Source organism: Puma concolor, chromosome A1 (genome assembly GCF_028749965.1).
Source record: "Puma concolor isolate L17-30 chromosome A1, mPumCon1.1.hap2, whole genome shotgun sequence".
In the NCBI taxonomy this organism is placed as follows: Eukaryota; Metazoa; Chordata; class Mammalia; order Carnivora; family Felidae; genus Puma; species Puma concolor.
The window spans coordinates 59,347,742-59,360,605 of NC_141667.1; the positions used below are offsets into that span (position 1 = coordinate 59,347,742).

The 12,864-nt window shown below is 41.6% G+C and overlaps 1 protein-coding gene across 18 annotated transcripts in view; it reads left to right on the forward strand.

Moving 5' to 3' along the window:
* Positions 1-12,864, forward strand: part of TENM2 (teneurin transmembrane protein 2) — a 1,151,751-nt gene that overhangs the window by 1,084,329 nt on the left and 54,558 nt on the right. For 16 of the 18 annotated variants that reach the window (XM_086711354.1, XM_086710697.1, XM_086710256.1 and 13 more), the window contains 4 exons: positions 4,069-4,089; positions 7,132-7,364; positions 8,591-8,745; positions 9,960-10,834. In XM_086711354.1, coding sequence (XP_086567480.1) covers positions 4,069-4,089; positions 7,132-7,364; positions 8,591-8,745; positions 9,960-10,834 — 1,284 coding nt within the window. The remainder of the gene's footprint in view (positions 1-4,068; positions 4,090-7,131; positions 7,365-8,590; positions 8,746-9,959; positions 10,835-12,864) is intronic. The other 2 variants (XM_086710377.1, XM_086710512.1) reach the window with 1 other exon arrangement.

The following is a 12,864-nucleotide window of genomic DNA, read 5'->3' on the forward strand; positions in this document are numbered from 1 at the left end:
TTTTATGTTTTTTTGGTGCAGTTCTAAATGGGACTGATTCCATGATTTCTTTCTGCTGTTTCATTATTGGTGTATAGAAATGCAACCTATTTCTGTACACTAATTTTATATCCTGTGATTTTGCTGAATTCATAGATCAGTTGTAGCAGTTTTTTGTCGGAGTCTTTTGGGTTTCCACATAGAGTATCATGTTGTCTGAAAAGAGTGAGAGTTTGATTTTCTCCTTGCCAGTTTGGATGCCTTTTCTTTCTTTGTGTTGTCTGATTGCTGAGGCTAGGACTTCCAACACCATGTTGAATAACAGTAGTGAGAGTAGACATCCTTGTCGTGTTCCTGACCTTAGGGGGAAAACTCTTGGTTTTTTCCCTTGAGGATGATATTTGCAGTGGTCTTTCATATATGGCTTTTATGATCTTGAGGTATGATCCTTCTGTCCCTCCCATGCTGAGATTCTGATGGTACTATTGATGTGGATCAACAGCAATAGCTTTATCAGGGAAGATCTTCAGGGAAGGGAATTGTCCAGGCCAGATGTATTAGTGATAGAGAGGGAAGAATCACAAGAGAATGGGAGCCTAAGAAAGAGGACAAGAGCAGCAGAAGTTAGAAGAAACCTTCACCAAAGATAAGCTTTGCCTGAGAATTTCAATGAGAAAAGACCCTTCTTGATACGGGCATAGAATGATAGGGAGGAATATAAAGTTCTAGTTATATGCTTTCCCTGTGTGATCAGGCTATAAATACCAAAGTCAGGAAACAAAATATAATATATCACCCCTACCCAGAAAAACAATAACAACAATACCCCATAAAATTTGGGGCAGTTCTTGGCACTGTTTTCAAAGTCCTTTACCAAAGGCAGGTCCAGGTTTCATGGGGACTAAACCTTAACATAACTTTGAATGAAATGTAGTATTATTTAGGATGAAAAAGGAAACCAACAGAAATTGCACATTTTGAAAAGCTGATAATTAGTGCAAACATCACAAAATCCAGATGAATTACCTAAAATGTTTTATTAATTAACTACTATTACACTTCCATGATACTTGTTTTCCTACACTTTTTGGCTGCATAGTTTTTGATTGTCTTTTAATATGACAATGATTGTGTAATGTCATTACCTATAAAAAGAATAGAGCAATATTCAGTCTTTCCTCTGGCATAGCTATAGTCAAGATTTGTTTCAGATTATTGGTAAGTTAGTAAATGTCTCATGTCTACAACTGATTACTGGTGATGTTATGAACATTGTTAGAGTTGTAAAATTTGGAAAAATCTTTATCAGGCTTCTTTAATAATATTTCTGTGCATTTCAGGTTTCCTTGTACAGTGAATAATCTAAATAGTCTTTGAGTTGACACTCATTAACCAGCCTGTCACTGATGTCCTGGTAATAGTGAAATATTCTGTGTAAGTCTTTAGGGCACTAGTGTATAAGCTTCTGTAGAGCAGACACCTTTGGCATCTTTGCCCCTTGATGCCTGGAATAGTTTCTGGTCCACATCGGGGGCTCAGGACACACTTCTTGAGTTAAAGGAGACATGCACCAGTGTCCTCCCTTTTGTTGGAATCTGTCCTTGGTCCCATGTCTCTCAAGTTGTGGAAGCCATAACATCAATGGAATGAGCTAAGGCCCCACTTGGAGCAAGCCACACCACACCCATTTGGTGACATTGGGCATTACAGTAATAATGCTTAGTGAGTCTGAACAATAGGGCGGAAGCTTTCCTGAAAGCCATTCCTATACCAGAATCACTAGCAGTAATCTTTTTTTTTTTTTAACGTTTATTTATTTTTGAGACAGAGAGAGACAGAGCATGAACAGGGGAGGGGCAGAGAGAGAAGGAGACACAGAATCTGAAACAGGCTCCAGGCTCTGAGCTGTCAGCACAGAGCCCGAACCAGGGCTCAAACTCACAGACCGTGAGATCATGACCTGAGCCGAAGTCGGACGCTCAACCCACCAAGCCACCCAGGCACCCCAACACTAGCAGTAATCTAACTAGATAATGAAAGGACCACATATGAGCCACATAAGCATGTCCCCCTAAAACTAATTTAAGCATATTAATTAACTAATTAACACATAAGCATGTCCCCCCCTAAACTGAATTTATCCCAGCTAACTTCTCTTTCATTAGAACTGAAACAAACAAACTGTGGCCACTCCAATACCACCCTATTCTGTGGCACAGAGGGAGTTGGAAGGGAAGGAGGCAACAGTGTCAAATGTTGATGAGCTAAGCCATCTCACTTCTTGAATCTAAGACACCACTCTGCCCTTGAAGGCTGTGCCTAAAGGGTTTGCATTATTGCAAACACAAAGCCTTGGCCTGTCCTTTGTATGTAAGGCACCTGTGCTGATCTACATCGATTGACTCAATGCCATTATTTTGGTTCATTGGCTACTAAGTACCCATGCTGCCAATGGCCTTGGACTGGAATAGTGGTGACCTCAGTTGGTCTCCAAAGCTCATTTCCATATGATCATTTGGACTGTACCCTCAGTGACTTGGTCTGCCACTCCTGCCCTTCTCCTTTCCCCAGCATAGATATTATATTAATCAACTTAAAGCACATGTTCTTAGGAAAGAAGTAGGTCAGGTCTGCAGACCCAAATCCCATCCAGTCTTTTCACAAAATCTTGACTAAAACACTGGAATTGATATTGCAATAATTAAGAGCCAAATATGACTACCACTGGTGGCAGATAACATTTCACTTTCATTAAGCAATATAAAATAGACGCGAGAATTCCCGGCTGCCACCCTGACACACCAGGCTTTGCAGAATGAATCTTAAATTGCACTATGTCAGTCAGAGCTCAGGAGTTATCAGCATCATTTAATTAACTTTTTTTTTTTAACGAAAACTAACACATTGGAATAAAATATAAAAATGTAATCCCTGTGCAAACCCACCACTAATCATGGCCCCTGGCAGAGGCCCAGGCTGCACCTAAGCAGGAATCAGGGCATTAGTTCTCTTTGTCCCTCCCCTGAAGCCTCCTCCCTCAGCCAGGAGGGAAAGAGGGGGTTAGAGACTCCTTCCACTTTGGCCTAGAAGTCTCAGGAATGAGAAGCAGTTCTCTTTACTTGAGGCCTTAGCATCTCTCCTCTTTGCCCTAATGTTATTAACTTCTAGCCTCTTTCCTGTTGAAATTGACATGTATTTTTGTTCTTAAAAAATGCTTCAGATCCTCTGTCCCCTTTCTCTCTCTGCTCCTTCCCTTCTCACACATTCTCTCTCAAAAATAAAAATAAACATTAAAATTAAAATTAAAAAAAAAGAACAGCAACACTTTTACCACTTTTCCAAAAAAGAAATGGTAAATGGAGTCTTTGGCTCCAATTATAGAGAATATTAATATCTATGAATTTCATGTATGAATGTTATCTGTAGGAAAGAATGCATACAAGGGGCCCCACACATGCAAATTGAGTTAGAGAGAGGGAAGGTGTCATAGAACAGGGATAGGAAGTGGTTGAGACTCTCAGGGTTCAACAGAATGTTTGCCAAACTGTAGATGGATTTGGGAAGAGGCTGTCTTGGATGGTACTGACTCTACCCTGTGATGCACCAATAACATATAGGTGGCACAGGTGGCACCAGGTTCCCTCCCACACCCAGGGCAGACATTACAAATGAGTCCCAGCACTTGTTACAGCTGATTGGCATTTGGCTTCAGAATCCTTCTATTTCTGTGCTCCTGGCAGGCATCACTAATCAATCAGTATTGGCACTCAAGAGGGAAACTATTTGCCATCTTTCATTAGCCAAAAGACCTCTTTCACCTGTTGCCACCTGTGTCATGTGACAGCCACATTGCTGGTCAGAGAATTCAAGCATTCTGTAGATTTTTCAATGGCCAGGAAGAGTCCAAAATCAGGGGTGTTCCCCAAGTAATTGAGCCAGGAGCTGTTAGCTAGAAGGGAAAAAAAAAAAGGAAGACGAGTGCCTTTTTTTGGGTCCCTTTATACAAGAAATGAAAATGTTATGTTTGCTTTATCATCAATTCTTCAGCTAACTGTTTGTTCTTTTTCCTTCTGTTTTCTTTCTATAAAGAAATAAAGAGTTTAAACATAGGTAAGACGAAGAACTCTTTCCCATATAATTTGATATGGTTCGTTTGCTTCCTTGTGTTTGCTTTTTGTTTTGTGCTTCTTGTGTAATGTTGTGTATTTTTATGTACCAAATATAGTAACTTTTTTATGTGCTAATTGTGTGTTGTGGATATGATAAGCTTTAGCAATTATGAAATGCAGTCAAAAAGCAACCAAATAAGCTGACAGTAATTAGAATTTCCGGGAGATGCAAGTGCAAGATAATGAACCCTCAGCGAACTTTTATCCTGACTGCTCAGCGCGGTCCATAATTGGGCTAAACAGTTGAGGCAAACTTCTGGCTTTTGTAAATGCTGGACTGGGTTCACAAAAGCTTTAATGAACTGGAAACGGGTCAAAAACTCATTTTCAACTCATTAATGATTTTTTCCCCTGGATATATGGTCATTTAAAAAAAAAACAAGTTAATTGCCAATCTGCTGGTCAGAATGAATCCAACAGTCAGATGCATTGGGAATTTTCATGGAGTTAAATCACTTTTAAGTAGTATGAAGTGTGTAGACCAAGTACTTTTGTCTAAATAGCCTTTGTCATTCAACTGCTCCAGGTTATCATTTAAAACCATACTGGTGAAATTCACATATGGAGTGTACAACACACATATTTGTGCATATGGCTCTGGGGAGCTTCCCATTACAAAGCTAGGAAAACTCCAGCTTGTCCCAAGGTTGCACTGAAATAGAAGAAAAGTGACCTTTTTATTTAGAAGAAGAGAGAAAAACAAAATAATGTATTTTAATACTCAAGGGAATGTTTCTCCTCACTTCTTGAAATGAAACATGGAAGGGGCTTCTTCCTGATGTTAGGTGAGAATTAGACAAAAATGGAGTCAAGTTGTATAAGATCATCAACTTCAGTGGAAAAGCTATGCATATGCACCCTCTGCCTCTTCCTCAGGTACTCCCAAACTGGCTGCCTATAGGCACCCCAACTGGGCCAAGCAAAAATAAATCTACAATGCCCTGAAAGGACATCCCAGTTCAAACTCACATACCTCATTTGACCTTCACCATAGCCACAAATGTGGAAGTATGGGCTGTCCATACCTGAGATTCTCTGTAAGAATCTTGGTTGGAGCAAGTATGAGGCCATGGGGAAGAATGAGACCCCAACAAGAACTGACCTCACACCCTTAATTGTCTGCTCTTCTACCAGAGTTTTTGAAAAGGCTCTTTGAATCAGGCTCCCAAGAAAGTCCAGAATTAATTATCTTGCTCACAGATAGGCACAGATGTGCAGTGCCCTGATCCTTCTGCTCATGATGCTAGCCAGCTACTATCATTCGGTAACAAAGTACAGCATCTAATTAAAAAAATAGCATGAAGTTTTCCCTTTCTGCCCTAATTTGTTTTGCATATGTGGATATTCTCTAAAGACTTAATAGCAAAAGAAGAAGAAAGAAAAGAAAAGAAAAGAAAAGAAAAGAAAAGAAAAGAAAAGAAAAGAAAAGAAAAGAAAAAGAAAGAAAGAAAGAAAGAAAGAAAGAAAGAAAGAAAGAAAGAAAGAAAAGGAGAAAGAGGAAGAGGAAGGAAAGGAAAGGAAAGGAACGGAAAGGAATGGAACCCTGGTAGCCTACTCTTTTAAACTAGTTATCTAGGCTGGAATTTTAGAAAGACCTTGACTTCTAGTTCAATTATGTGTCTTAATAGCAACCTGAGGAGAAGTTGGAATTAAAGATGGTCTTGACTCACAAATTGTTCCTAAAAATAGCTTCCTAGTTCTTTTCTTCCTTAAATCAAGGAAGAATCCAAATGGGGGTGTTTTAATTAGTAATTTACCAGCTAATGTCTACAGGACAAATGCATCCAACACTATCATCACCCTCACCTTTCCTTCACCTCTTCCATCCCCTTTCTTCCCATAATTCCAAACTACAATTGAGAAATAACTGAAAAACAAAAGGCCTATGCTGATTTTTGGCATGTGGCATCCTAAGGCAGAGAGGCATTCACTGTTTGCAACCTAGAGGTGGTGATTTTAATAACCAGTATAGGAATAGCATGAATACCTATTCTGGTCTCAACCTCCAACAAATGACAGACACTGCAAAGGGAAGAAACTGTAGGGTTTTGAGCCAAAAGGGACATGAGAAATGATCTGATTTCTTCATTATCCAAATAAGCAGTCTAGGACCCAACACAGCCAAAAGACTTACTTAAGGTCACCAGCTGGGTCACACTGAGTTTAGAGTTTCCTGTGGCTTAGTCCTATCCTTATCAGCAACATATAGGGCAGCTAGATGCATGGCAGAGAAAGAGGTCCAGGTCTCTGAGGAATAGTGCCTTCCTATTACATTTCTCACACACATGTCTAGTGTCACTTAGGGCCCTAGCAGCTCTTCATCCACGTTTGTGACCTCACCATTACATAAAATATTAAAACTGTACCTTCTCCCTCAGTAATATAGATTCTGGATGTGATATCAGCAAAATATCATTTTTTTTAAATGCCAGCTTTATTCATATCCACACTGAGAAATAGTAGAGAAGACCTGAGGCTGAGGACTGGGGATTGATCTGGGAGCCTCCCATCAGAAAGTCAGGAAAATTCCAGGTTGCCCTAGTATTAATGATCTAGTGCCCTGGAGACATTAAGGAAGCATGGATTAAAAGAAAACCTTGTCTCATGGAAGTGTTCCTCAATCCCCCTTGAGAAATATATCAAACCCATGGGGGAAAATAAAGAAGGCTGATACACACAAAACACTGACACAAAAGCAGGACCAGACTGGGATCTTTTGTACCAGCTAAATGAAGCAATGGTATTTTAGTATGATGGGAAAGGATGAACTCTCTAAATAGCATGAAGAGCTTAAGTCCAATTAAAAGAAATAGCTAAGAGCCATGATATGTTAGAACACTAGGTTGTTATGCTAGATTCTTTCCAGTTCAATAAAGTGGAAAGACCCTAGAAACAGAGTCTTACCAGGATTTTTGTCATCTCTTTGATCCAGTAGACCAGCTGCATAGCCCCCTTCTCATTTCTCTTTCTGCTTCTTCTAAAGCAACAACCCAGCACACAAGTACTATTTGGCAGTAGACCCTGTGTCCGGCTCTCTCTACGTGTCTGACACCAACAGTCGGCGAATCTACCGAGTCAAGTCTCTGAGTGGAGCTAAAGACCTGGCTGGGAATTCAGAAGTGGTGGCAGGGACTGGAGAGCAGTGCTTGCCCTTTGATGAAGCCCGCTGTGGAGATGGGGGGAAGGCTGTGGATGCAACCCTGATGAGCCCTCGAGGTAAAGGTTACAAAAGAAGAAAACCCCTCCTCCAGAATGACCTTGCCACAAGGTTGTCTTTCTTCTTAACTGGAACTGAACTAAGTCCAGGCAGTCACAAATACAGATTTCTCTACAATAATTTAACTCTGATAGATTGCTTTGGTGTGTGGGTGAGTATTTAAAAAAATTGTTTATTTGAAGTAAACTTCATCACCCACATATGCTACAAACAGAAAGTGGGTTGGATTGCTCCTGGAGACTTCTGAATGCTGCCAGTCACAGAGTCAGAGGGAAATATTAGCTCCATGAGCCAGAGTGACAGCTGTGTGGGCTGGAGACAGAACAGAGCCCAGTGGGGGGGGCCTCCAACCACTCCCAGATGTTTATGTTAGACAATAGTGTACATAGTCATAAGCACAGAGCCTGACATTTTGTAAATGCCCAATAAATGGTAGCAATTAAGAATGGGTATAATTTCCAAGAGTCTGGGATTAGGGGGGAGGTGTTCTTAGAACCAATGGATCTCTGTTGGAAAAGGACCAAATATACTTAGGGATAAAGACCTATTGATCCTTTGAAGCCCCAATTCTTATTAACATTTTTAGCTATCACTAAAGCATCTGGCAATATGGAGTAAGGATGAATGGCCTTGGGCATGGGCACTAGGGTGAAGGTGCCAAAGAAATAGAAGCCACTGTCTGCATCTTACCAGGAGAGTGCTAGAACAGGTGTTCCCCCAGGGCGTACCGAGTAGAGTCAAGGCTTAATTGAGAATGTTTCCTGGAGGATATATTTTGAATTGGAAGTTTGTGACTACAGGAATCATTGTTTCTGAACCTCATTGTTGTAATTAGTTGTGAAGGTTATTCAAGTAATTTACTACCAATAATTTTTCAAGCAATGAACTTGGGAAATAACTTCTTTTCTAAAGAGAGCAAATGCCAAGTTATTTCCCCATTCATTCATTTGCAGTCTTGGTTCATTTGCAGCCCAAAGTTCATTCTTCAATTGGGTGGTAATGTAGCTAACACCCTAGTAATTATGCAGATCTCAACAGAGTGCCTATGAGAAAGGGTTTTACCTTAAAAAGCTGAGAGCCACTGCTCTGGGTCTGCTAATCCATCCAGTATGTTCCCAAGTTCGAGAAGATCAAGAAGCTAATGCCCAATAGGGCATCCCCACCTCCACCCCCACAAGCCCTACTCCTTGTCAAGAGACACACGTTCGCTGTTTGTCTTGATCAGGTATTGCAGTGGACAAGAACGGACTCATGTACTTTGTTGATGCCACCATGATCCGGAAGGTTGACCAGAATGGAATCATCTCCACTTTGCTGGGCTCCAATGACCTCACTGCTGTCCGGCCACTGAGCTGTGACTCCAGCATGGATGTGGCCCAGGTGGGATTTACTTCTCATCACTGTGCCACACCTGGTTCTTGGCCTGAAGTTCTCACCTGCAGCCTGTTTGGGTTGAAAGTGGAATGGGAGGAAAAGATATAGATACAGATTACAGGGTGGTTTGTAGAAGGCTTGAGATGAACTAGGCAGCAAAATGGAATGAGAAATGTTAGACAAGAATGAGAGAGAGAGCAAGAGAGAAAGGAAAGGGGGAGGGTGGGATTCAGCTCAAAAAGTGGAGCTAGTGACACACTCCAGCCGTGGCAGATTACAGGGTAGGAGTTACTGTGTAATTACCTCTCTTCTCCATCATTATTGCAGGTGTGAGAATGTACTATACAGTGTTATATGTCAATCAGAACTTCACTGTTAATCTAAAATGATTGCATCCTCACTATATAAACCTTTACTTTGTGAAGTAGTAACTAGAGCAGAGCCCTCTACAATATTCCTCCAAGTGATATTCCTTTAGTATGAGTTCTTATGGGGGCAGAGAACAGCGGCTCACTTAAATGGACAGCAGGAGAAAATGATGTTTATTACATGGATCCTCAAACAACCTGGAATATATGCTTGCCCTTCCTATGAGGGCCTTTTCAACCTTCAATCAACCTCATTAATTTCAGCTGAAATTCCACAACAAACTGAAAACTTGCCACAGAGATTTTCATTTCAGTTTTGCAGAGAAGGTCCAGTTCATTTCTTCAAGCGAATGCCCAAGTTGTAGTTCACTAGCCAGCCTGTGCATTGGCTGCCCTTGGGTCAGGGCCATCTTCCAAACAGCATGGCTTCTTTTGTGTATGAGATAAAAGTTCCACCTCTATATGAACATAGCCTCCTTAAGCCTATGGCTGGATGAGCAGAGGATAGAAGGAATTACTTTAGCCCCTTGTGCAGTGAATTATTTGTCCAACTATATATGACTCTGACCTTGGTCCAATCATCTGGGGCTGAGAAGAACATCAAGAGTAGAGCTGGTGACCTCCTCCAGCTATAGCAGATGATATAATAGGAGATGTTTGTTACTTGGCCTCTTCTTCATTGTGTACACTCAACATGGGCAATGGGCAAGTGGTTTGATGATGGGTACTTGTTATACAGTGTGGTTAAAAAAGAAAGTTTTTTTTCACCAGTTGCATAAAACCAGTATAAGTGCCCTACAGTTCAATGTTGGGCATGTTAGAGGCTGCTCTTTAATGCCATGTCATCCACAGGTTCGCCTGGAGTGGCCAACAGACCTTGCTGTCAACCCCATGGACAACTCCTTGTATGTTCTTGAGAACAACGTCATCCTTCGAATCACTGAGAATCACCAAGTCAGCATCATTGCAGGACGCCCCATGCATTGCCAGGTTCCTGGAATTGACTACTCACTCAGCAAACTAGCCATTCACTCCGCTCTGGAGTCAGCCAGTGCCATTGCTATTTCTCACACTGGGGTCCTCTATATCACTGAGACAGATGAGAAGAAGATTAATCGTCTACGCCAGGTAACAACAAATGGGGAGATCTGCCTCTTAGCTGGGGCAGCCTCAGACTGTGACTGCAAAAATGATGTCAATTGCAACTGCTACTCAGGAGATGATGCCTATGCGACTGATGCCATCTTGAATTCCCCATCATCCTTAGCTGTAGCTCCAGATGGTACCATCTACATCGCAGATCTTGGAAATATTCGGATTAGGGCGGTCAGCAAAAATAAGCCTGTTCTTAATGCTTTCAACCAGTATGAGGCTGCATCCCCCGGAGAACAGGAGTTGTATGTTTTCAACGCTGATGGCATCCACCAGTACACCGTGAGCCTGGTGACAGGGGAGTACTTGTACAATTTCACATATAGCGCTGACAATGATGTCACCGAATTGATTGACAATAATGGGAATTCCCTAAAGATCCGTCGGGACAGTAGTGGCATGCCCCGCCACCTGCTCATGCCTGACAACCAGATCATCACCCTCACCGTGGGCACCAATGGAGGTCTCAAAGTCGTGTCCACACAGAATCTGGAGCTTGGCCTCATGACCTACGATGGGAACACTGGCCTCCTAGCCACCAAGAGTGATGAAACAGGATGGACAACTTTCTATGAGTAAGTACATTTGTAAAGCATTTCTTAAAAGTACCCTACTTTAGCTTGCAGCAGGATTGATTGTCCATGTAGATTTTAGAATTGTTTAGTCACATTGTCTCCCTAACTTTAATGTCAACTTGTGGCCTCAAGATATTCATGTCCCCTCTCCCTGACTTCTAAGTGATTTGCACTGTTCGGTCTCTGATATTGAACTTCAGAGAACATCCTAACAAGAGCTCCAATTCCTATTGCCTGCTTGCCCCTCCAATTTCAGGATATTGGACATGCATAGCACCTGGGAGAGCAAGTGTTCATTAACTTTGCTGATTATTCATGTTTGCCATGGGTGCGGAAATTAGAATCTAAAAGTCAAGATCCTGGTGGGACTCCTGTAATTTGCCAGTAGGTCCAGCAACACACTTGATTGCACAGACAGGTAGATAAACTCTGAATTTCCTCTTTAGCAGAAGCAGATCAATACAGATAAAGTGCTAGGTATATTAAAAGATGTGAGAGCTGGTCATATTTCCCCTAACAATTATCTCATACTTAATAGTCCCACTGTTTGTTTTGCCAAAAAGCTGTTTTCCGTCACTCCTGCAGGCAGCGCTTGGTCATACTGCCTGCTGCTGCAGGTATTAACCAGTGGGATGCTGGTTGGGGAAAATTTCTAAGGCGTGATTCCCCCAGTCACCACTAAGTCTGGTATGGAATTTATAAGTATCTGGCTCTCCTTGATAGTGAAGCTTACTTGTATTTGGAGTCCTTGTTTGCTTTCTGTCTAGGTGTTGCTGCTGGCCAAGAACTTAGTAAGTTGGGTAGGTGTTGTCGGCAGAGGGAATGGGGTACAAGAGAGAGAACAGAAGACCCTATTGTTGATCCACTTCTAGATTCAGGAATGTTCACTTCCAGTTGGTAGTCAAATGGGTTTGGGAGCATGCAAAGGAAGCTGTTGCCACCTGCTGGAAATTTACTGCGTTGTAGAATTGCTTTTCCTTGCTCTCTTTTTTTCTTTGGGCAAAGCTGTCTTTCTCAGATTTCTGAAGCATCCTAGCATCCTCCAGGGCACTGGGGCTTGATCAAACTTTACCAGCCAGTGACACTGTCCCTAAGGCACCATCTTAGTGCCATCTGTAACTCTCACACCAAGTTAGGTTAAAGCTATACTGTAACCCAAACACCTCATAGATTTTCACCTTCCTTTCTAGCAGTTCTACCTAAAGACCAATGCTTTTCAGGACAATATGTTGTCTTATCTGATTGAGGACAAACCAATGTCACTCTCAGAAGGCCAGTCTGAATTAGGCCTGACTTAGAGACTATAATAAAGAAGTTCAGCCTCAGGTACATCTTTAGACGTTAGCTCTAACTGGGACAGTATTTTCCAGGAAGGGTCCCTAGTTTAATAAAAATATGGGCAGTACGCTTTTTAAAAGTGTTCACAAGTTACATGTAAACTGCATGATTTTTTTTTCTCTTTTGAAGAGCTGCTTTTTCATAGTGTAGGTAAATCCTATTATCAAATTGTCCATTATAGGGGTTCAAATGCATGAGGTTTTCCTGTTCCTCCTAAAATGATAGTGAACTTTTTTTGTTTCATGGTACTTTTACATATGATCATCTGGAGAAGAGTAGCCTGTATCCCTGAAAGGCACAGGACCATACTTAAAATTACAACCACTCTTACACACGTACACTCTCTCTCTCTCTCTTATTTTAATCCTTGCCACTTGTTACCATCTGACATACTCTGTCCATCATGTACACATCATGGAGACAGAGATTCTCATCCATCTTGTTTCTAGTCATGCCCCCAGTGCCATGTACAATGCCTGGCATATAGTAGGCACTCAGTAAATACTTGAATAAATGAGTCAAAAGCAACCTTCAGCCCCACACAGGCCAAGGCTGTAGTAGTTCCCTTGAATGGCCTTGAGATCCCATTACAGGAATTCATAGCACCTTGAAACTATGTGTAGACTTATTTGCAAAAAGACCTGAATCTGAAGATACTCCCTGGGCAAATAAGCACGGTTGTAGGAAACTTA